The sequence below is a fragment of the Cervus elaphus genome, chromosome 3 (assembly GCF_910594005.1).
Source record: "Cervus elaphus chromosome 3, mCerEla1.1, whole genome shotgun sequence".
NCBI classification, from domain to species: Eukaryota; Metazoa; Chordata; class Mammalia; order Artiodactyla; family Cervidae; genus Cervus; species Cervus elaphus.
This window is the reverse complement of record NC_057817.1, coordinates 28,997,971-29,022,656: the sequence shown is the minus strand read 5'-3', so window position 1 is coordinate 29,022,656 and position 24,686 is coordinate 28,997,971. Positions and strand designations below refer to the sequence as shown.

The 24,686-nt window shown below is 38.7% G+C and overlaps 1 protein-coding gene across 2 annotated transcripts in view; it reads left to right on the top strand.

Annotated features, from left to right (window-relative positions):
* DIP2B (disco interacting protein 2 homolog B) overlaps positions 1–24,686 on the top strand; it is a 224,034-nt gene that overhangs the window by 141,275 nt on the left and 58,073 nt on the right. The window contains exons 4-9 of one of the 2 annotated variants that reach the window (XM_043884446.1): positions 6,155–6,280; positions 15,762–15,974; positions 18,627–18,779; positions 19,198–19,317; positions 22,534–22,731; positions 24,155–24,246. In XM_043884446.1, the coding sequence (XP_043740381.1) occupies positions 6,155–6,280; positions 15,762–15,974; positions 18,627–18,779; positions 19,198–19,317; positions 22,534–22,731; positions 24,155–24,246 (902 nt within the window). Of the gene's footprint in view, positions 1–6,154; positions 6,281–15,761; positions 15,975–18,626; positions 18,780–19,197; positions 19,321–22,533; positions 22,732–24,154; positions 24,247–24,686 lie in introns of both variants that reach the window. The other variant, XM_043884442.1, reaches the window with a different exon arrangement.

Sequence of the window (24,686 nt, the reverse complement as noted above, 5' to 3'; positions counted from 1 at the left end):
AGCTTCATTCTTTTACATACAGATATTCCAGTTTTTCCAGCACCATTTGTCTGGAAATGACAAGGCTGTCATTTCTCCATTGTATAGTCTTAACACCCTTGTTGAAGACCATTTGGCCGTGTACACCAGCATAATTTCTGGGCTGTTTGTTCTCTTTCATTGCTCTGTATGTATGTCTGGATGCCAGTGTCATAGTCTTGGTTACTATAACTTTGTAATATGTTTTGAAATCAGGAAGAGTGAAGCCTTTACCTTTGTTCTTCTTACTCATGATGGTTTTGGCTCTTTGGGGTCCTTTGAGATTCCATATGCATTTAGGAATTTTGTTTTCTATTTCTTAAAAAAGTGTCATTGAGATTTTGACAGAAATTGCATTAAATCTCTAGGTTGCTTTGGGTAATATGGATGTTTTAACAATATTAAGTCTTGCAGTCCTTAGTGGACTTAATGTTAATCATAAAATGTCTTCCACTTTTTTGTCTTCTTTTATTTCTTTCATCAGTGTCTCATATTGTACAAATCTTTCACCTCCTTGGTTATATTTATTCCTAAGTGTTCTGTTTTTTTAATGCTATTGTAAATTTTTACTTTTCTTTTCAGATGATTCATTGTTACTGTTCAGAAACACAACTGATTTTTGTATGTTGATTTTTCTATCTTGCAATTTCTGAATTTGTTAGTTCTGACAGTCTTTGTGTGTGAGATCTTTAGGATTTCCTACATATGACATCATCTCTTCTGTAAACAGAAACAATTTTACTTCTTCTTTTCCAGCTTGGATGCCTTTTATTCTTTTTCTTGCCTAATTTCTCTGACTAAAACGTCCAGTACTGTGTTGGATAGATAGGTGAGTGTGAGCATCCTTGCTTTATTCCTAATGATAATGGGAAAAGCTTTTAGCTTTTCACTGTTGAATATGATGTTGACTATGGGCTTTTCATGTTTGATAATTATCTTGAAGTACTTTTCCTGCTGTTTCTGGTTTGTAGAGTGTTCTTATGAAAGAATGTTAATTTTGTCAAATGCTTTTTCTGTATCTATTGAGATGATCGTATGATTTTTCTCCCCTGTTATATTAGAGTGTTACATTTATTTTCATATGTTGAATCAAACCTTGCAATTTAGGTGGATAGTCCTCTTAATGCCATATTGTCCTTTTAATGTGCTGTTGAATTTGGTTGTTAGTATTTTGTTCAGGATTTTTACATTAATATTCATCCGGTCTGTAGTTGGTCTGTAATTAATATTGGTTAACAACATTATTTTGGCCTGTAGTTTTCTTTTTTTATAGTATCTTTGCCTGGCTTTGGTATTAGGATAGGGTAGCTTTATCAAATGAGTTTGGGAGTGTTTCCTCTTGGTTTTGGAAGAGTTTGAGAAGATTGATGTTAATTCTTAAAAGTGATTTATATAGAATTCTCCAGTGAAATGTGGGCTTTTCTTTTTTGGGAGGTTTTTGATTACTGATTCAATCTTCCTGTTAGTAATTGATCTGTTCCGGTTTTAATCTTGGTAGGTTATATGTTTCTTTTATGGCATCAGTTGAAATATTTCCTCTTTCATTTCTGATTTTAGTTATTTGTATCTTCTCTCTTTTTTGTTTTTAAATTAAAAAAAAATTTTTTTTAACTTAGAAAATTTTTATTGTTTGTTTTGACTGCCCTAGGTCTTCATTGCTGCTAGTGAGATTTCTTTAGTTGCACCAGGGGTTACTCCCTAGTTATGGTGTATGGGCTTCTCATTGCGGCGACTTTTCTTGTTGTGGAGCATGGGCTTCGACAGTTGTGGAGCATGGACTTCATTGCCCCTAGGGATTTTCCTAGACCAGGGATGGAACCGGTGTCCCCTACACTGGCAGGCAGATTCTTAACCACTGGACCACCAAGAATGTTCTTTTTCTTAATGTAGATAAAGTTGTGTCAACTTTGTTCATCTTTTCAAAAAACCAATTCTTGTTTTTGTTGTTTTTCTTCCCTCTGTTTTATTTCTGCACTGCTGTTCATTTGCTAAGTCATGTCTGCCTCTTTATAACACAGTGGACTGCAGCACAGCAGGCTTCCCTGTCCTTCACTATCTCCCAGAGTTTGCTCAAACTCATGTCCATTGAGTCAGTGATGCCATCCAGCCATCTCATCTTCTGTCACCCTCTTCTCCTCCTGCCCTCAGTCTTTTTCAGCATTAGGATCTTTTCCAATGAGTCAACTCTTCGCATCAGGTGGCCAAAGTATTGGAGCTCAGCTTCAGCATCAGTCCTTCCAATGAATATTCAGGACTGATTTCCTTTAAGATGGACTGGTTTGATCTCCTTGTTGTCCAAGGAACTTTCAAAAGTCTTCTCCAGCACCACAGTTTGAAAGCATCAGTTCTTCGGCACTCAGCCTTTATGGTCCAGCTCTCACATCCGTACATGACTACTGGAAAAACCATAGCTTTGACTGTACATATATGAACCTTTGTCGGCAAAGTGATGTTTCTGCTTTTGAATATACTATCTCGGTTTGTCATGGCTTTTCTTCCAAGGAGCAAGCGTCTTTTAATTTCATGGCTGCAGTCACCATCTGCAGTGATTTCTCCTCTAATCCTTGTTATTTCCTTTTGCTAATTTATGTTTTATTTTGTTCTTTTTTTGAACAAAAAAAGAACAGTTGTGCATTTAGGTTGCTGACTTGAGATTTTCCATAGAATCTTAAAAAAACAAAAAACAAAAAAACCTTCTGCATGGCAACAAACCACTGCAAACAATAGCAAAAGACAAACGACAAACTGAAAGAAAATATTTCTAACATTTCTCAGAGATAAAGGGCCAATATCTTTTATATATGAAGAATTTTTAAAAATCAAGGGAAAATAAGACTCCAATGGAAAAATGGTGAAGTGCCATGAACATTCACTTCACTTTCAAACAAATATTAAATGGCTTCAAAATCCTGTGTAAAGATGTTTAATATCAGTAATGATTTTTTTTTTTAAGTGCAAATTTAAAGTATACTGAGGTGTCATTTCTCAGCCACTGAACTGGCAACAGTGAAAAGGTAGATAATATACTCTGAAGGCAAGTCAGTGGGGAAACAGGCTCTCTTGTACATTGCTGATAGTACCACAGTATGATAAAGCTCTTTCAGAGAGGAATTTGGCAAGATGTAACAAAATTTAAACTGTATTTGACTTTTGACTTAGGAGTCTCACTTGTAGGAATTTATCCTGCAGATACATTCTCATCAGCATAGAAGTGTATTGCACAAGGCTGTTTGTTGTATCATTATTTGTAATTGTAAAATATTGGAAACACATAAATCCCCACACATAGGGTAGCAGTTGAATGAAACTTTGGTATACAATGAAGTGCTGTATACTCTACTTTTAAAAAAAGAATGAAGAAGATCTCTAGTAGCTGTCGTAAAATGAATTCCAGGATGTACTGTTAAGTGAAAAAAGCATAGTGTTAAAAAGTACATATGGTATGCTACCTTGTGTGTATGAAAGGCAGGGATATGGAAAAAATATGGTTATTTTTTGCACAAAGAAATACAGGCAGGATAAATCAATAAGGAGATTGGTTACCTATAATGAGTGAGTGGTTTTGAGGTAGAAGTGGCTATTGTTTGGTAGGTACCTACCTAGTGTGTGGGTTTTTCACACCCATCAATTCTCCAGTTCTCTGCAGACAGCAGCTCACTGTCCTGCAATTTAATTCATTTCTGACATTAACTACCTGGAGTCAATGGAGGCCCCACAGGCTCATTTCCACAAGACTGCCCCCCGCCTTTGGGTTCCCTTGGTGGCTCCAATGGTAAAGCGTTGGCCTGCAATTCGGAAGACCTGAGTTCGATCCCTGGGTTGGGAAGATCCCCTGGAGAAGGAAGTGGCCAATCACAAGTGCAGACCTCCCTTGACTTACAGTGGGGTTACATCCCAATAAACCTGTCATAAGCTGAAAATAATGTAAGTTGAAATGCATTTAATTGGACACCTGATGCACAAAGCTGACTCATTGGAAAAGACCCTGATCCTGGGAAAGATTGAGGGCAGGAGGAGAAGGGGGTGACAGAAGATGAGATGGTCGGATGGCATCACTGACCCTATGAATGTGAGTTTGAGCAAAATCTGAGAGAGAGTGAAGGACGGAATCCTGGCATGCTGCAGTTTGTGAGGTTGCAGGGAGTCGGATACAACTTAGTGACTCAACATAGAACAACAGTCTACTGAATATCATAGCTTAGCCTTATCTACCTTAAATGTGCTTAGAACACTTACATTAACCTACAGTTGGGCAAATGGAATGGCTGTATGTTTACAGAATGGTTTTAAGTGTGTTAGCCATTTGTGATCGTGTGGCTGAGTGGGAGCCGTAGCTTGCTGCTACTGCCTGGCATCACAAGAGAGAATCATATCCAGGAAAAAATAATTGAAAATTCGAAGTACAGTTTCTATTAAATGTGTATTGCTTTTATACCATTGTAAAGTAAAAAAAAAGAAATCACTAGTTGAATTTATCATAAGTTGGAAACTGTTTGTAGTGTTTCCACATTGCTTCCCTCTGGCCAGCTTGGCTATATGGGGTTGCTTAATTCAGCAAGTGGGATCTTAGTTCCTGGACTAGGGATCAAACCCATGCCTCCTGCACTGGGAGTGCAGAGTCTTAACCATTGGACCACTAGGAAAGTCCCTGTTCAACTTGGCTATAAATCAAAATTCCCACCACCCTCTCCGCAAGTTTGATTATTTGCTATAATGGCTCACTGAACTCAGGAAAATACTTAATATTACCAGTTTACTATAAAGGGTAGAAATGATCACCAGGTGAAGAGGCTCATAGGGCAAGGTGCAGAAGAGTCCCAAACCCAAGCGCTCCTGTCCCTGTGAGGTTTAGGGTACATTACCCTGCTGACACAAAGATGTGTTCACTAACTCAGGAAGCTCTCCAAATCCCTTACTTTAGAGGGTTTTGTTTTGTTTTGTTTTTTGAAATGGAGACTCCTTTACCTAGGCATGCTTGATTAAATAATTGGTCATTGGTGATTAGCTCAATCCCCAGTCCCTTTCCTCTCTCTTGAGGATGGAGGGTAGGGCTGAAAGTTCTAAGCTTCTAATTATGACTTAGTCTCTTCTAGAGTACTGCTGTTCATGTGACTCCACTTTAGGAGCTGCAGTTTCTTGATTCAGAAACTTGCCCCCCCTCCCCGCCCCCTCCCCCGCCCCCTCCCAAGTGAACTGATTAGTCCAGCTCTTACAAGGGACAGACTTTCAAGGATCATTTGCATATGTAGATTGGGCCATTTCCTTAAGAAGAGGAAATTTCTCTGAATTTGGAAGCCACCTCAGATCTTATCTGCCTCAGAAGGATTTGCTCATAGTTAAAAAAAAAAAAAATCGAGCCCAGGGACTTCCCCTGTGGTCCAGTGGCTAAGACTTCGAACTCCCAGTGCAGGCGTGGGGCTCGATCCCTGGTCAGGGAACTAGATACCACATGCCTCAGCCGAGACCTGGTGCAGCCAAATAAATAAACATATTTTTTTAAAAAATCAAAGCACAGTCCAAAATACTGTGTATTATATGATCCTATTTTGTAGCAGTATAGATTGAGTTTTGGCATGGGAGTGGAGAATCAAGAGTTTTCTCTGGATATGTTAATTTTGCGATTGCTATTAGACATTCAAGTGAAGAGCTGTGTTCTTTTGTGGGCAGAGTGGCAAACAAGTACCGCTGGCCCTTGTATTTTCTAGATCAGAATCAGCCCTACTCTCCTGTGGTATAGAACTGAAGAGTGTCAACTCCTTTCAGACAGTTAAACAAATCCTGAGCTTGAACAGAGAGTGTCCTTTGGGCACCTGCATCACATGCATTCCATTCAGAGGTGGGGTTCCCAGCTGGCCCTGATGCAAGTTAGATTCTTCCTCTCACTACACGCCCATCTCCATCAGCTTCTTTTCCATTGTGTTAAACAGTCTCCTCATCATTCTGGGCTTCATTTTCCTCTCATGTAAATTATCCTTGACTACTTCTTTGGTCTGTTTTTCCTTTTTGCTGTAGCACAAATGATAAATAAAAGTCACCTAAACATCCTTTTTAACAGCTGAGGCAGGGATAGTTCAGCTGAAAGAAGTAAACACTTTGAGAACCAGGAGCTAATAAATGCAAATATTTACTCTTTCAGATATCCACACAGAAGCAGTTCAGGCTGCACTGGCAAAGCACAAAGAACAGAAAATGGCTTTGCCCATGCCCACCAAAAGGCGGTCCACATTTGTCCAGTCTCCTGCGGATGCCTGCACACCACCTGGTAGGTTTATCAGAAGCTTTCTCTCTGACAGTTACTACTTTGATGTTGCTTGAGTTCTGCTTTTTCTTTTCTGAGGTAGGAGCTAAAACTCTCTCCTCATCATCAGAAATGTATGAGTACACACTAAAGGTGACAGGTTTTGATTATTTCATTGTAAACAACACACAAAAAAGGCCTTAAGAGTAAAGCTTTTTTTTTTCTTTTAATTTTCTTCTGAAATTCCAGAATTTCCTTGCTCTAACCTCCAAACTCATGTAGTCATAAATAAAGCCAAAGCTTAGGGTCTAAGAAACACCCTTCTGTGACTAAATAGCTATTCTTTATTGACATCCAGAATATGACCCAGAGTCATATATGTATGTCTTTAACAAATTTATACTCCTAAATCAGATCCTTTGTCTCTGCAACAGTCACAGGAGTATGTGATCTGGGGACAAAATGTTTTTGTGTTATGAAAGAGAGCATTCATGCCAAGTTACAATAAACCTAGAAAACATATGTAAGTGTTTATGTGTGTGTTAATATATTTTGTATATGTTTATATTTCTTTAAAAATCCACTTTCTATAATTGGATCAGGAGATAAGCCAGAACTAAGAGGCCCATCACCACCCTCCAAACTTGGAAGACTTACCCCCCCCCAACCCCCCACCCCCACAAATTCATATTTGAAGAGCAACAGGAACACCTTTAAGTTGTCTTTTCCATTTGGAATCTCCCCCAAAGTTTTTAAAAATTTAGATGAAATCTCAGAATCTCGATGTGTAGGCCTCTGAGACTAAACAGTCCGTCTGTTTCAGAGCCTCAGTATAGTGTCTGTTTCTCTACTGTCCTGTTCCTGGTAATACAGTCTTTGGGGGAGAAACATTTCCTGAACTGTTTTGGTCTCAGTGACTTACCCTGTCTTTTGGGGAAGATTCCCAGGAAGGTTACATTTGTCGTGGTTGGCTCTGATTCACAGCTGTCAAGTTGAGCTGTTCACACTGATCCTAGCCCCTGGCCTAGGTTTATATTAATAGTCTTCTCCTAGGTTCTGGCTAACTTCTCACAGCATCCGGACGTGCTATGGGCTCATTAACTGTGTGTGCTTTTTTTCTTTACATCTGTGGTGTCAATATGTTCCAAAGAGAAATAGTTCTGTGGCTTCAAGTGATCCTCAAAATGTAACGCAGGATACCTCTAGCAGACCGTCACAATGAGACGTTTTGTGTCTGTAGTGGTGCATACTTCCAGCCCACTCGTTCGGAATCTTGGATGGCTTCCCTGTCGCATTAGTACAGCACCAGCGGGTCCTCTGGACAAAGGGGGCTCTCAGGCTCACAGCTATTCCTTGCTGGCAGATTCTGGCGCAGCATAGCTGAGGGTTCAGTTGTAGTAAATGGCAAAGGGTAGGGAGCAGCGCAGACTCCCAAGTCCTTAGAACCAGTCCTCCCCAGAAACTGTGCTAAAGAAATGCAGCTGTGAAGTAGTCCCCTCTCATGGCCTCGGGCAAAATGGAAGAGTGCAGCAAAGGATTTTGAGAATGTGCAGACGGAATGGAGACCTTTTCTGTCCCCTTCCAAAGTCACTGCCTGAAGGGAATTCACCAACCCTAAATCGAGGCTGTTTATTGCTGAACAAGGCCCTAGTCCTGTGAAATTCACCACAGGCTTCTGTATTTGTAAACATGAATGTTCTACTCTGTCTGCAGCCTTAAAGATGTGGCATCATTTTCTTGATTACCTGGTTATTTTAATAATTTCATGATTGTAAAGATTCAGTTCTCTCTGTTAAGACCTTTATTCAGCAGAGCAGGCTAATAAGAAGGTTTCCTATCTATTTATGTCCTGTTCCGGGAACTCTGAATGGTATGTGAGAGATGTTGATATGCTCTTAGAGACATCAGTGTTGTCAAATAGAAGAGGGCTTCTGTCCCAACTCGAGCACCGAGAGCACCCCACGTAGCAGTTTCTCACATGGCCCCACAGAGAGCTGAACCTCGATGCACTTGATGCTCTTGTTCAACAACACACATGCCTGGAACCATCCTGTGCTCCAGTGTGAGGGGCTGTGGAGGGACTGTTTCATAAGGCTTCTCTCGGGACCTTTCCACTGGGGGGATGGAATTTGTTCTTCCCAAGTTAGGATAAGGACTTCCCTGGTGGCTGAGGTGGTAAAGAGTCTGCCTGCAATGCAGGAGACCTGGGTTCTGTCTCTGGGTCAGAAAGATCCCCTGGAGAAGGGAATTACTACCCACTCCGGTATCCTTGCCTGGATATGGATTCCATTCTCTCCAAGCATCTGAGAGCCACCGGTTAGAGACTTGGCCCTTGAACCTTAACCCTTTTATCACTGTCTCCCAGAACCTGTTACAGCCTAACCCAGGGAAGGCAGGTAGGTTTTATCTTGCCTTTTTACTAGCCCCCAAAACACTGAAGTTTAGAGGAAATGCTGAAGCTCTGCTCAAGGGGTCAAGAGGAAGAGGAGAATTGACATGAATTATTGACGGTTATGGGCTGATTTAAAAACAAAACAGATTCTAGGCAGCTATGAAAGTGACATTGCTACTGTTCTCTCTCTAGAACAACTGTGCCACTCTTGCAGGGCAAGACTAACCTCAGATTTCACGGTATTATAGTTGCATTGTCCTCTGTGCACTGAGAGGCCACACCACACACACGTCACGAAACGTGTGTCTGCTCAGGGCCCTTCCTCTGCCCACGCTGCGCCAGGTGAGCCTGGTCTCTGGGACACCTGCTAGAGCGCAGTGGCCAGTCGGCGTCTTACCTGCAACCAGCGTGTACCTGTGGGAGTCACTGGAGTGGTGAAAACCTAGCGCTGATTTTGGAGGGATTTAACAAAAAGAGTCTGGAAGTGAACTATGTCATAAATCTTGGTTTTGTTCATAGTAATCATATATAATCTGGAAAACATTTGGCACGAGAGCTGATTTGTCTTTTGTTCATAAAGCCTTCTCAAATAATAAAATGTCAGTCACCCTAAAACCTGCTTATTGATACATGCACTGATTTCTGTCTTATGGATTGGAAAATCTAAATTCTCCAAGTTGGTAGCAGTCTGTGGTTCTTTTAGTGCCTGTGGCCTTTTTCATAGTCTTTTAGACTGTTTGAATTACTGCCATCCAGTTCCCTTTATGTGCTGAAATCATTTACTAATGTCATGAGGCAATTACCTCAGCTCTTTCTTTGTAGGGCTTCTTTGTGTAATGCTATTACTCATTCATACAGATAAACACAATGCAAAAACTACAGCATATATTTTTTTTCCTCTAAGCTTTTTCTGCACCCATGTGGGCTTACCCTGCACTGCATTTTGAGGGTGCTCAGATGAACAAATAGACCACATAATGACCCCAAAGCACAGTAAGCTGTTTTGACTGGCTTGCATAGAATGAAGCTTAAAATTTAGAGATCTGAGTTTCTCTTATACAGGGCTCTGCTTGAAAGTGACTGTAGTAGTAATTCACAGGGCCAGACACAGAGACATTTACTGCTCTGTATTTCTATTTATGAAAACAATGCCCATGAACAGACTGGAATATTGTTACAGTTTTAGCAAACTTTAATGGTGCTATGTGGAATTACAGGATGCAGAGGACTTTCATGTACCAGTGGCTGCCCTGCCTCAGTTGTTCTGCTTAACCAACTCTCTGTGAAGTGGAAAGCCCAGATTTCTTTAGAGATGAGGAAACAGACAAGCTTATACTCACTAAGTGATTTGTCCTAGGATTCAGCAATTACGTGTCAGACTCGTTGCTTGATTTTGTTTTTTACTCTTGGAAAGTCCTTTTTTGCTTAATAGATAATCCCATATGTATGATCCTAGAATGGGTATTATTCCAAACAAATTGAACAGTTGTTGCCTTCTGAGAGCTTATAGGCTAAAACACATTATTAGTCAGTTACTAACTTGGAGAGTTCCCCTAAATATTCTAATTTTATTCAGAATCACAAGATAAAGAGAGATGACAAATCAGACCTCTATAAATATGCTATAATTAATAACTTTTGGATCTTCTAATAACATGCTTTCATTAGTATTGATATAAGTTATGAGCAGAGCTCCGCAAGTACTTAGAAGTTTAGTATTTAATATTCTTTAAGCCAAAGCACAATAAAAACCCAGTCTATCAGATTGAATTAGTTTATTTCAATAAATGATTGTAAAATTTAAAATTTTCCAATAAACATAATTCATAGCTACCGTTTCTTGAGTACCTCTGTGTACTAGTCAAAAGGCTAAGTGCTTAACATTTTTTCATCATTTGTTTTCTTGACAATTCTCTGTTTGATTTTACAGATGAGACAACAGATTTAAAGAGGCTCAATAACTTGCTCAGACATCTATTTCTAGCTGGGTGGTCAGTTAGACAACCTGAAAACTCTCTCTTAGAAAGAGGGAAAAGAAAATTTCTCTTTAGAAATACTAGGTAGAATTTAATTAGCTTCCTTTTAAATACATACAGGAGTGAGAGAGGTAGAGAATGATCACTGAAAATCAGTGTGGTGAGATGGGGCTGACTTGGGCTCTCCTAGGGAGGAGAAGAGACCATCAACAAAGGACCTAAATTTTAATTACTCTAAGGGTAGGAAAGGTAAGACCTCAGACAATGTAAGGTTGGAAGTTGGGATTGAGATACCCAGAGGGGTTCACATCTTTAGCAGAAGGGACAACTAGAAAAAATTAAATTAAAAATTAACCTCTCAGCAAAAGAAAATCTTCTCGAGAAAGCTTGCCTGCTTTGCCTTAGAATAATGAGGGCAGGGACCTTCTCTAATAATTTGTGGTCACTAGGTACAAGAATTGAATTCCGGTGTCCTGTTTGTTAAATCTAATGTTAGAAAGTGGTCCTAGGCTGATGATAACCTGGGGCACAAGTGGTTTCTGAGAGGATACATCAGTCCAGGAATTTAAAATCCCCACAGATAAAGATCCACTGGATTTTGTGAGCAAACAACGCCAAAATAGAGAGAAAAGAACAATAGCAATACAGTAGAATTAAGACCCATAAGAACTGATTTGCCCAACTCCTATCAATGGCAGAGCTAAGATTGGAGTCCAAAGCAGTCTGGCCTTAAAAGCCTGTTCTCTAAACCACTTGGCATATTGCCTCTTATCCTACCATGGTGATGTTTTAGTCACTAAGTCGTGTCCGACTCTTGTGACCCCATAGACTGTAGGCTCCATTGTCCATGGAAGTCTCCAGGAAAGAAGCCTGAAGTGGGTTGCCATTTCCTTCTCCAGGGGATCTTCCCAACCCCTGGATTGAACCCCTGGTCTCCTGCACTGCGGGCAGGTTCTGTGCCAACTGAGCTACCATGTCAAGTAAATGTTTTCTGGTTTTATTCTGGAGCTCTAGCAGTTGCTGCATATTTGGTCTAACTTTCCAAGTAGGCAGTAAGTTTAAAAAAAAAAGTACCTGTCTTCTTACAGCAAGATTAATTATAATATTAGTTCATTTTGTGAAATGTTTTTTCATAGACGTGGGACAATACCTTGAAAACAGTGTTCAGAAATCCCTTATGGGTCGAGTGATCTTGGAGTAATTATTACTAGCGCCCCTCTCTCATAAGTATCCCCATATGGATGTTAATAGACAACGCATGGGCCTCTGCTGATTCGTGATTACATAGTAATTTCCCGTCCCAGCCAGCTCTCTGTGCACCAAGGTCACTGTGGGATGCTGGAAAATCTCTCAGATAGTTCTGAACATCTTCCTGATCCACGTCTGGTCAATCAGTATCCACCCTGATTGAGTTTAGTGCTAGATTAATCACTTCAGAATTTGTAGCCCAAGGTAAGTCCAGAATGAACTGCTTTAGAACTAACCTTTTAATCTTCTCCTCTATATAAGTTTTTATTTTTAGACTGCACCTTCTTGGGTCTCTAAAGCTTTTCCTTCCTAAGCTTCATACTCTTTCTTTGCCTACATGGAAACTTACTTCGCCTCTCTTGAAGGTTCTGGAAGTCCTTCATTCCCCTGACCCACCAGTGCAAGAGAACATGACACTCTCCTGCCTGATACCATCCCTTCCCACCCTGCCCGCCCCAAACACACACAAATATTTTTCATGGACTCCAGACTACTGTATACTAACTGGCTTAATGGTTGTTTCCCTTACTTGTTCTTTGAAGCTCTCATTTCCTGGCCTAGTTTATGTGTCATATTTGGTAGCAGTTGTTAGGGTGAGGTCTTCCTTTCAGTGAATCTTGACTTACCTGCTGTTTTAAGCTGATATCTGGACCTAATTTGGATATCGGCTATCAGAACCCAGTGTCAGGCATTGTCTTTCCAGGAACTTGTGTAGCTTGCACCATACTCCTCATTATATGTTTCCTGATTGGTTATAAATGGATTTTAGACTTCCAGTAATCAGTATTAAATGATACAGTGTTAAAGTCACACCAGTTACAACCTGAAGGGCAAGCTGTATTTCCAGAATATTTTCCTGTTGTATAAACCTGTTAAATCCATCATATACAAGAGGTTCGGCAAGGACTTGAGTTATGATGGGTAAGAGTTGTGAGTTCCTATTCAACTGGAGCAGAATCAGTGGGAAAAGAATTACTTTGTTAATATTAATTTAATCTTGCCCAATTTTGTACTGGTCCCTAACACTTTTGTGAGTGACAGTTACTTTTTTAAAAAAAAAGGTACAAAATAAATGTATGAATATGTAAATGAGCTGCTTTTTTTTTTTTTTTTTTAAGATATAGTCCTAGAGAGGTGCTTACATTTTGTATAATCTTGACATGTAAACTGTAAAACTTTGCAGGGCCGAAGTTCTGTACCTGTGAGGTGACACAGGGTGGGATTTTCAGGGGAAAGGGGGACTTGATGTTTATTGGCCACCTGTTAGATGCTGGCACTGCTGGTGCTTTCTGTAACTCGTCTTGTTTTGGGCTCTCCCACAGCAATTAGCAGAGGTGAGTTTCCTTAGCTGACTTACGTGGCCCTTAGCAACCCAGTGCTGTCTACTTGTCCAGCCTCATCTTTTGTCACTACCAGTTTTGCATCCTGTGCTTCAGCTAGTCTCGTTTCTTCCAGATCGTCAAATGTGCTTTGTTTCCTGTCCCCTCCCAGGTTTCTTACCTGACTCCCCTCTGTCCCCACCTCTGTGCCTCTCATAAATAATGCCTACTTAACCCTTCTCACCTTGGTTGAGGTCTCACTTCCTTGGGCACCAACCCCGAACTTCTTGAAGACTCTTAAGTCCTGTTAGAGTAGGAACTGTGTCTTCTTGCTTACCATATTATTCCTGCCAACTAGTGTAATCCTTAGAGTATTTATTAAATGGATAAATAAGCAAACAGCCTTCTCAGATGGGCAACTTTGTCCCCTACATAGCTTGTAAATGGTGGCCCCAGAGTTCAAATGCAAGGACACCAAAGCCATGTTTTTTCCACTGCACTAAGCCTCCCACAGTTGTAGTCACTAAACACTCCAAGGAGGACTAGCAGGCAAATGAGGTAATTGAATTGAAACAATATACCTAATTACATAATTGATCCAATATAGAAACATAATGAAGCCAGTTTTCCACAAACCTAATCATGAAAATACTGTTTTTACTATCTTTTAAAAATTGAGTTATTCTGATTTTAGACTTACACAGATTAAAATAAACGGTGCAGTAAAGACACTGTGAATACAGTGGAGGTTGTGGGATCCTGTGCTGTATCACCCCAAAAATACTTTATTCTCGGGGTCAGATTCACCTGTCCCATTCCTCCCATAGATACTTTTTCTTTTTTCTTAAAGCATGTTTGCAAAGACAGAAGTCTCTGCCTCCCAAGGTACAGTTGAACATTAAGATTATGCAGAAAATGTTTTCATTAAGTAAAATGTTACAGGAGCTATCACTTTTCTTTCTCTGTATTCTCCTTTTGTTACCCCCCTTTTGATTATAAATCTCTTTCCCTTTTAAAGAACCATATCACTTTATCCTTTGGAGTCTGGTCACTGTTTACCTCTCCAGCCTCTTTCCTCTTACCTCCCCAAAGTCCACATGATTTACATAAAAGTATTTCAGCCCTTGACTGAGATTGGGGTTCCTCCTGTGAAACCCTTTGCTGATCCCGTTTCTTGGCATCTATTATATGAAATAATCTGAGGAGTTGTGTGTCTTCTGTACTAGATGGTAAGCCTTCTTAGGGCATTTACTGTCTCATAAGAATTCATACATCTCAAAACTCCCAGAACTGATAGTTCCCAGCACATATTACATAGTTAAGTAGTACACTGTAAAATAATAATAAGTCTTGGGCCTCAGATCTCCTTCAATGTGAGATAATAAATCAGGGGTAGTTTGAGAGCAGGAAGAAAGGATATAGTCATTTTAACTTTCTTACTTCAGATCCTCACAATTTGACTTCTAGATTAAATTAGTCTTTTGTTCTTCGAATTTCTGTTGTCAGGAGCTAGCACTGTTCTAGTTCTGTTAGTTCTCTCTGGCTCTCTAAACTGAAGTAGAACACGGACCTACAGTTTCACTTGAGTGGGGGAAAGAGTTCAGCAGGACTAACCATAGAATATTAATCTTTTTTAAAAAACTGAATGAAATTCAGTGCACAAGCCATAAATTGTAACTCTCAGAATCATTTAGGAGGGTTTATCTGACATCAGACCAAATGCTGCTGTAACATGTATGCCTCATATGCTCAGAGCGCTGGAATAAATTCCTGACTTCTGCTTCCCTTAGCTGTCCTATATTTGGTTGAACTTTTCTCTTTTTATTTTTTTCTGCATACTTTTCTAATTTAGAAAGTCAGAGCTGGTCTAAATACAGACGCCAGTGAATTCCTCACAGTTCTCCTGGAACCATGGAGAGCAGTACCTCTGTGGCCTCTCGTCTTGTTTGTAGAGCTCACCTGTGCCCTGTGACCAGCTGGCTTTCCCACTAAAACCCTGACTGCTGCTGGGCTGAGCGCTGTTTCTTATTCCAGGAAGTCAGTTCCCCAAAATGTAGTTCACTGTTTGGCACTTTAGTTGTTGTTACCAAAAATAAGATTTTTATATTTGCCATCAAGATCATTTCCTTTTAAGTAGACACTAATTAATAAGTACTTGTGAAAATCAGGGTAGCAGCCCATCACAATGTTCTCTAACAAAGACACTGAGGAAGATAATAGAGGCACTTCAGCATTATTTGAACATAAGGAGATAAGCCAGAAGAATTTAGATACTGATTAAGCCCAAAACCAAAAAAAAAACAAAACATCTGCAACAACAACAACAAAAACAGTGAATGACGTTTAAATGTTCAAAAATGGGTTTTTAAAAAGAACTTAAAATAACCTCTAGATTTTGGCTGTTTTATTTTTGCAAACTTTGGTTCATAAGCCTTTCTTTGAGATTCGCAAGAAACTTTACATAAAATGTTTTGCTGCTGTCAAAGTTGAATGTGTGCTCATTGAGAAAGATATGGAAGGTCTGTGTTCTAGGCAGGATCGAGAACTTCTGTTTTTCTAATTCCACACAGACACGTCTTCGGCCTCTGAGGATGAGGGCTCTCTGAGACGCCAAGCTGCGCTCTCTGCTGCCTTGCAACAGAGCTTACAGAATGCTGAGTCCTGGATCAACCGGTCAATTCAGGGATCGTCCACTTCTTCATCTGCATCTTCTACGCTGTCCCATGGAGAGGTCAAAGGAACCAGTGGGTCTCTAGCTGATGTATTTGCCAATACTCGAATAGGTAGGAGCTGAATCTCCCCAAGAAATTATGTTCCGTTTGGCTCCCAGTAGCCAGGAAATAGTTTATGATTTGTGTTAGGTTTTCTCAGGGTGGCCTAAAAATATAGTATCAGAATGAACATGACAAACAATGAGGCAAAGAAGGAGACAGGAGCAGCACATTTGGAACAATGGAGGATGTCTGCTTTATTGGTGATAGTATTGCCCACCTGAAGCCATAGATATTTCCATAAGCAATACTCAAGCTGCAAGATGTAACACCAGTCTCAGTGTGCTTTTCCCTGTTGGAGAATATTCCATCAAGGAAAAAGTGTTCAAAGATACAACATCTTAGATTTTTCCCAGGATTGTTGCCTACATTCTCTCTCTCTCAAAAAAAAAAAAAAAAAAAAATTAAACCTGAGAAAATTCGGAATTAAGACAGTATCAGTGAGACTCTTTTGTCTGTAGCATGAAGACTGGATTTATAGTCCTTGCTGCTGTACTGTTGCTACAACAGAAGTGTGCGGGCTGAGAATGTCGGTCAGTGCTTTCGCTTGACTTGGCTTTATGTTTGTGTGTGTGTGTGTTCTAAGCGTCTGTGACATCTGCAGATAAACATAAAGTTCAAGTCTCTGCCTTTGCTTAATTAGTTGGTACACACAGCATGAAGCGATATATATAAACATCATGTGTCTGTGATACTATTCCTTTTTTCTTGACAATCCATTTGCATTTTGGTGTCTTAATTTTTTGTCAGTGACCTTCCTGTACCACTTTATGTTTATTAAGTGATTTCTGAAGAGGAAAAACTTGGAAACCTTTTGATTCAAGCCTGTAATTTTTTAAGAAAGTAGCTACCTTAAGGTCATGCTTGCCCACATTAAAAGGTCAGGGCCAGCAGCCGATGGCTTGTCTTGTGCTCTTAATTGACTGACACACACACACACACCCCCACCCCCACCCCAAAGCAGCTACAGATGAGCAGACTCAACACTTCTCCTATTGGGAGGGTTGGCAGCAGAGCCATGGCGGGATCAGGTTTTATTTCCACATTGTCTAAGAGAGCAGTTTCACTTGTGAAAAATAGTTTCCTGGTACTCAGTTGACTTTATCTCAGTTTTTGTTAAGAAGGTGGTTTTACCTGACTTCATATCTCATATTGCTTCTACTCTGTGAAAAGTTCAGGAGCTCACAGGAACCATTTTATCCAACATTATTGCCTTTTGGATGTTTGCTCTAACAGAAGTTAATAAGTACTTCATGCTTCTAAAGGAAAAATTTGAAAATACAGATAAAAGGAAAAATAAGCTACAGCCCCACTTATGTATAACACTTCAATGTTATCACTTTCATGTAGATCCTAGACTTTGCTATTTGCATAACGTAAGGCTCTGGTTTTGTTTTTACAGAAATGAGATGGTACTAAATAGAACCTGCTTTTATTAGCAGACATGTCTGCTTTTAAAGCAGAAATCATTTATATTAATATAGAATCATACTTTTGTCTTCATGGTTTCAAAATATGCCACTGTATGGCTCTGCCATGGTTTATTTTAGCCATTTCCCTATTTTGGACATTTAAGTAGTATCCAGTTTTTGCTGTATGAAAACTGGAATGAACATCCTCACACACACAACTTTGTGTATTCGTTTGATTATTTCCTCTTAGGATGTATGCCTATAAGTGGAATTGGATCAGGTACCTGGGTCAGGTAAAAAATGTCTATTTTTAGTGCTTCGTTACCACATCATCCTACAGAAAGACTATACTGCAGTATACTTGTGCAAAGTATTTAAAGCTGTAAAAAGTATTAAGCTAGTAAGTATAGACTTTTGGGGCCTGGAAACCTAAATCCTGAAATAATTTTAGAAATTGTTTATATTATGCTTTTTTCCTTATTCATAGTTTTGAGTGGCTTTTCATTATTCTTGTGAACTCTACGTTTTGCTTCCTCTAATTTTCTCTTTCTTCTTCTAAATTTTTGGTAACACTTCCCTGTTCAATGGCTCTCTTCCAGCTATATCATTATTTCTTTATAGTAAGAATCCCTACATGAAGCAGAATAAAACAGCACTGTTTGATCATGCTTAGACTAAGGGGAGAACCTTGTCTTTCAAGTAGATTTACCTATGGGTTGTTTTACAAAAATTAAAAGTGGATTTTATCTGGTTTTCTTCATCTGAGACTTGAGCTATCTGACCCACTTCCAAGACACAATTTCTGTCCTCAATGAGTGAAGAGACATAGATAAACCACCATAAACATGAAGAAATGCTCAGAGACTAGAATATTAGTAACTGTAATGATCATACTGACTTTGGTTTCATTTTGAAGTCACCAGCAATTTTTATTTTATCGTGGTTATTTTTATAACATTGGATTTCTACCAGATTTTCTGTGTAGAAAAGAATGTGTTTGAGAAATATTTGATATGTGATTTGATCTTACTAAGCCTGCTCAAGTTCTCAAAAGTAATAATTTTAGAAAGCTGATATGCCCTGGCTTAACCTGTTCCTCATCATATCTTGCTAGTAAAATTAGAGCTAATGCCCCTTTAAGTAGTTTTCTCTCTTGTTAAAAAACAAACAGTAGAAACAAAAAAAGACTTAAAGATTCTTATTCTTACTGCTAACATAATATAATTTTAAATTTTATTTTCTCCCCTCTTAGAGAATTTCTCTGCTCCCCCTGACGTCACTACAACTACCTCTTCGTCATCATCTTCCTCAATACGCCCAGCAAATATTGATCTACCCCCATCGGGGATAGTTAAAGGCATGCACAAAGGATCCAACAGGTCCAGCCTTATGGATACAGCTGATGGTAGGCAGCTGTTTGGTAGTTAAATACGGCATATTAGTTAAACTGCAAAAATTCAAATTATAAACAGCAGTGTGTAATGTCCAGCAGTGGCAGGACTTGTGACCTACTCACATAAGTCATTTCAGCTCTCTCTTTTCAGAGATACTTTGAACAAAAAGTATGGAAAAAGAAAAGAATGCTAGGAGAGAAAAGGGAGGTTAGATGGAATCTTTAAACAGTATTAATAATAGCACCATATTTTTACTCTTGTCATAAAAATTATCCTGTATGTATTTGTACCTGTTTAGCCCAGCTGAAATAGAATGAGACTGTGAAAAAAGGCCAAACATCATTAAAAATGAAAGCTCCTAAGAGAATTGAGGAACTGAAATATTCCTAAAATCAGTTAATTTTAACTTACCATTTTTTTCCCTATTAGGTGTTCCTGTCAATAGCAGAGTATCCACAAAAATCCAGCAGCTTCTCAACACTCTGAAACGACCCAAAAGGCCTCCCTTAAAAGAATTTTTTGTGGATGATTCTGAAGAAATTGTGGAAGGTAGTGGTAATAATACCAAACCATGTATATTCCTTAGAAATTTTGTAAACAGTTACTGCATGTAAATATTACAGGAGTTATGGATGGATAAGGCATCATTTTTGGTTGAAGAGTTCATAGCTTTCTGATCTTCTTTCCCTTACGATCATTTATATTTTAAATCTCAGGTGAAAAGTAGAGGGAGAGGAGGGAAAGACAAGAAGATAGCTATGGAACATAGAATTATCCTTGGAAATAAGTTTTTTAAAATTAGGAACAAGCACATAATTTTAAAAATTATTTATATTTGCCATATCTTAGAATAGAAGTATCAAATTCATCCTCAAAAGTTTGCCCCTTTTTTTTTTTCAACATATAACCCAATCATTTTTGTTAAATCAGTCAGTCAGTACATATGTAGATCTGTTTTAACGTGGTGGATGGTGGAAAAGGTTCATAAAAATATAGTCACTTCCTTCATGTTGTTTCCAGTTTAGACAAAACATACACTACAGTCGAAAACTGAGTTTAGTCAATAAGTATGTATCAACTGGTACTGACAGCTTGGAGAAAGGAAGAAATCGGTCTCATCTGTATGGTTGGGGAAAGCTCCCTAGAGAAAGTGATGAGTGATTTATTCACTCAATAATTTAAAAAATATGTAGGGATAAAATGAATCTAGAATTTAATAGAAGGATTGGGAAGGGACTATGTGGGGGCATAGAAAGTGGCCATTTGATATTAATAGTTATTAAAGGTGGGTGATGAATAGATCTATCTAAAAACAGCCTTTGTCTGAAGAACTGAGCCTTGGTCGCTTTGCAGTCCATTTTTATGTCCTGAGACTAAGAACAGACTTTGATCGCATCAGACCTTAACGGAACTAAGCCTGTTAGTAGACTCAACCCAGTCTTAACCCATTTGGTGCAGCAGAAAGCACCAAGCAACATAATGTATGAGCTTAAGATGAATTTCTCTTTCTTTTGGAGTCACTAAACTCACTGAACTATGGTCATCTTTCTTGATGAACTGAATTTTCAAGTGTCTATGTCAGTAATAGCCTCTTCAGTCTTTTTAGTGCTGTGTGTTCAGAAGGCAAATGAAAGTCAAAGTCTAACAGGAATCATACTTGAGCAACATTTATTGGCCGAATAGAGCTAACAGCTTCCCACTAATGTTAAATAGGCAATGATTTTTCATTTGAATGACAATTATCTTTGGAAGAGAAAAAATACCTGTATGTCTTTGGAAGTCTGGAAGAGTATGCCCCAGGGTCTGCAGTGAGGCCTAATGGATGGCAATAATGTATGGACTTTTATGACCAGAACTATGCTTACCATATATACAGTTTGTCTGTAAGAACAAAACTATTTATTTAGAATCACCCATGTTTATTTTTATAGTTAGATGGTTTAGGGTCTGGGAATATGCAAACGTTATTTACCTAGGGTGGTGAGTTGGAAAGTGAAACTGTTAATTTTGTATCAGTAGAAAAATGAGTGAAGACATTTTAAGTTTTCCCCAATCTGTCATTAAATTGAGCTTTAACATGCATTTCATTTCATCTTTCACTTGCCCTTCTAATACTTGCTGCTCATTCCGTCCATTCTCTCTTCTGTGCTCCTTCTCTCATCTCCTGTTCACCTGGCTAATCCCCACTCTTCCTTTAAGACTCAGCCCAGGCATTACCTCCTCCAGGTGGGCGCCCTCATCCTCTAAGCTAGGAGGCATGGTCCTCTTCTGCCCTTTCTCTTCGTATCTCTGTCATGCACTGGCCATGTGTACTTTGCTCTGTGTACGAGTGTGCTTCCCCACTGCACGCTGGATGCTCCTAGAGGGCATGGCTCTGTACTATTTGTACCTGACATTATTAGAAGCAATAAATGTTTGTTCAAAGAATGATACGTGCAGCATTTATCTTCTCAATGTTTATCATATCTTACATACAGAGTTGACATTCAGTGAGCACTTGACCTTTTGTTCCATATGTAAATTATCCTTCCTGCTATGAAAATACAGGATTTTTTTTAAAGTTCAAGCAATACTTGTTTATTGTAAAAAAATTAAGAGGACTTTAATTTTGTCTCTGTGAAAAAGTGTGAAATATTATTCACCTCTAGTTTCTGGAATTTACCCTATTATAAATCTACTGCTTTAAAAAAATTTTTTTTTTGCCACACTACATGGGTTATTATTTCTCCCACCAGGGATCGAATCTGGGGCGCCGGCAGTGAAAGCGCTGAGTCCTAACCACTGGACCACCAGGGAATTGCCTAGTGCTTTTCTTTTTTCTCCCCCAAGTTCCATTCAATTTAGTTAAGGCGATTAAGCAACCATTACATATTAGGCACTAAAGGCAATAAGAAGAATGAGAACCATGTCTTCTCCTTAAAGAACTCTCAGTCTAAGAGGGAGAAAACCCTCTAGAGTAATAGAAGCTCTTAAGTATCCTCAGTGCTTTGTTAAGAGTGCACTCACGTGAAGTGTGGAAGCACTAAGGAAGGAATGGCCGGGCGGCTTCCCAGGGAAGGTATATCCTAAGAAGGATGAGTGTACGTTCACCAAGAGGCAAAGGGTTGGCCATATGAGATGTGCGCAGAGGTGTAGAGACATGGAAGGAACATTGTCGTTCATGCCCCTTATCTTCCCTGATTCCAGTAGGTCCCTATTGTATACCTGTTATTATATTTGCATTTTACAGATGAGGAAAAAGGAGGCTCAGGTAACTCCTTTTGCCCAAGGTCACACTAGTAAAAAGTGAATGTAAACTTGGGTTTCCTGACTCACAATTCCATGGTTTTTTATTAAACGTAACCTCGTGAGGTAGATAGAACCTGACTATCTAACATTAAACACAAACTAAAGATTTTAAAACAAGTTTACTAAAAATAAAACAACCAAAAAAATAATAAATTTACTAAAAATTGTAAAAGTGCTAAATGCAAATTTATGTTTTGTGCTTCTTTGTATGTCTGGGGATTTGCTTTGTCAGGGTCAAGATTTGTTGCCTAAAATGTATTAAATATGGTTTTACAGTTATGTGGGAAAATGAATTAATGGCCCAGTTTGTGGATTACTATTTCTAACAATGTCCTCTCTTTTCTCAGAGTGAGTTTAAGCCAGAAAAGGGTAAAGGGAAGTATTTTGAGATTAGAGACCTCAATTATGTTAGCTGGTATTTGTACTTACTTCAGATCATATGTTCATATAACCTGTTGGGGTGTTTTTTTGGTATAGTACCTCAGCCAGACCCTAACCAACCCAAGCCTGAGGGACGGCAGATGACCCCTGTGAAGGGAGAACCGCTAGGAGTCATCTGTAACTGGCCCCCTGCTCTGGAGTCTGCCCTGCAGCGCTGGGGCACTACTCAGGCAAAATGCCCCTGTCTGACCGCACTGGACGTAACGGGGAAGCCAGTTTACACTCTTACTTATGGTGAGTTTATATGAGTCCAGCTTCCTTTTCTCCTAATAGCTCTTCAGATTATCATGGGTAATGTTTTCATCTTGCTATCTAGTGGTTACTGGTCACTGTATTTTAGTAGATCTTTCAAACTATTTCAGTGGGATCCTAAGCTCCTAAGTATAGCTATTGCCAGATATTTTCTTTTGCTAAAGTGACTATTGCAAGCAGCTATTACTTAAAAGAAGAGACTTTGTAGATCCACTGATGTTTAAATACCAGGGGAGGATTTCAGGAAGACATTTGGGCAGGATTAATGGTGTATGGTAAAAATCAAGAGTTTTATCTAAAGATTGAAGTTGATTACTTTTCACATCTTTGTCATTTACTTCATCCTGCCACTTGCACATAATAGGCACAGGCTTCTATAGTGATCAAAGTATCAGTACTTTTCCATTTAGTTTTGTTTTATAAATTTTTAAAATATTTTTATTATGTTTTCTCTTAAATAACAAGAAGAATGGATTCAACCTGGACTGTGCAATTTTGTACTAGTTTATTCAGACAGATTCCTCTTTCCCTTCTAAAGTGGTGTACATTGTCCACAGACCTCCATATAGACTATTTTAGAGAAGAAAAATGGTTTTATTTAAAGAATTGTATAGATTGACATGAGTTTTCCCCTTTGATGCCTCTCTGAATGAGTTGTGTATAAAACTAACATGCCTGTGCAAAGTAAAATGATTTTTCTTTCAGTTTCTTCATAATCTAAAGTAAGAATTTCTAAGGTGTTTGGGAAAAGGAGCAAGAAAAGGGGAAGAATAGACTTTCTTCCCTAAAGTTGTTTTTAGCATTCATCTCAGGAGCTGTACATTAATCTCATCCATATACCCTTCAAAAAAGCAGTGAGATTTTTACATGTTTATTTAACATCTGTGAATATATCTGCATGTTTCATATAATTTCCATTTTTATTGTCTGTTTTCACTGAAATATAGTGGTATGGAATACTCAGTCATTTGAGTCATACTTCTGCTTTGCAGTTATTCAAGTATTCAATACCATATATGTAAGTGGTTCTTCAGAAAAGGCTTAGAAAGAAGTGGTCTGATTTTCAGTCTTGTGATAAAAAATTGTTTCCTTCCTTTTAAGTGTGATCAGCTCGCATCAAATTATTTCTAAAGATAGATTACATCAGAGAAGAATATGAAATATTGTCTAGAGTGAGCTTTTGGTGGTTTCCTTTTTGCTTGCAGGCGGGACTGGCTTTCCTAAACTAGAGTGAATGTAAAGCAGTTTTTTGGGGGAAGGCCTCTCTGTGTGTGGAGGGTGATGCTTGTCTAATGTATCATTTGCCAGTAATGGATATCTTATTCATTGTGCTGGTGAACTGAGTGCCTTCTTATTAAAGTAGACCTGTGTTTTTCTACACAATTATTTTCTTTTCTTTTTCCAGGAAAGTTGTGGAGCAGAAGTTTAAAGTTGGCCTATACACTGCTTAATAAACTGGGGACCAAAAATGAACCTGTATTAAAACCTGGAGATAGGGTAATTGTCTTTTTTTTTTTTTTTTTTTTAGGGAGGTGATGTTTTTTTGTTTTCTAGCATGCACATTCTGGATTTTTTTTAATGTTCAACAGCACAATTTATAAAACTGTTATTCTTAGAAATTGAAAATCATTTGGTTCCAACCCAGGTTATAATTCTTGAATGTATAGTTTGAAAAATAGTCGCATGTCTCTTTCTGTGTAGCTTCTAATCAGTATACTGTTTTAAGGTACTAGTGAAAATAAAGAGAAACATAAATCTTTCTGTAAATGAATATTTCAATATTTGGACAACAAAAGTAGTAATCAAGGTTACTCTTTGATGCCCCATAAAACTTTAGAAAACAAGTTCTCTGAAGTTTTATGTAGACAGGGAATGAAAATTATGTTACTTCTAAGGAGGAGCAAATTTACATCATTACTTTCTCTTTAATGAAGATG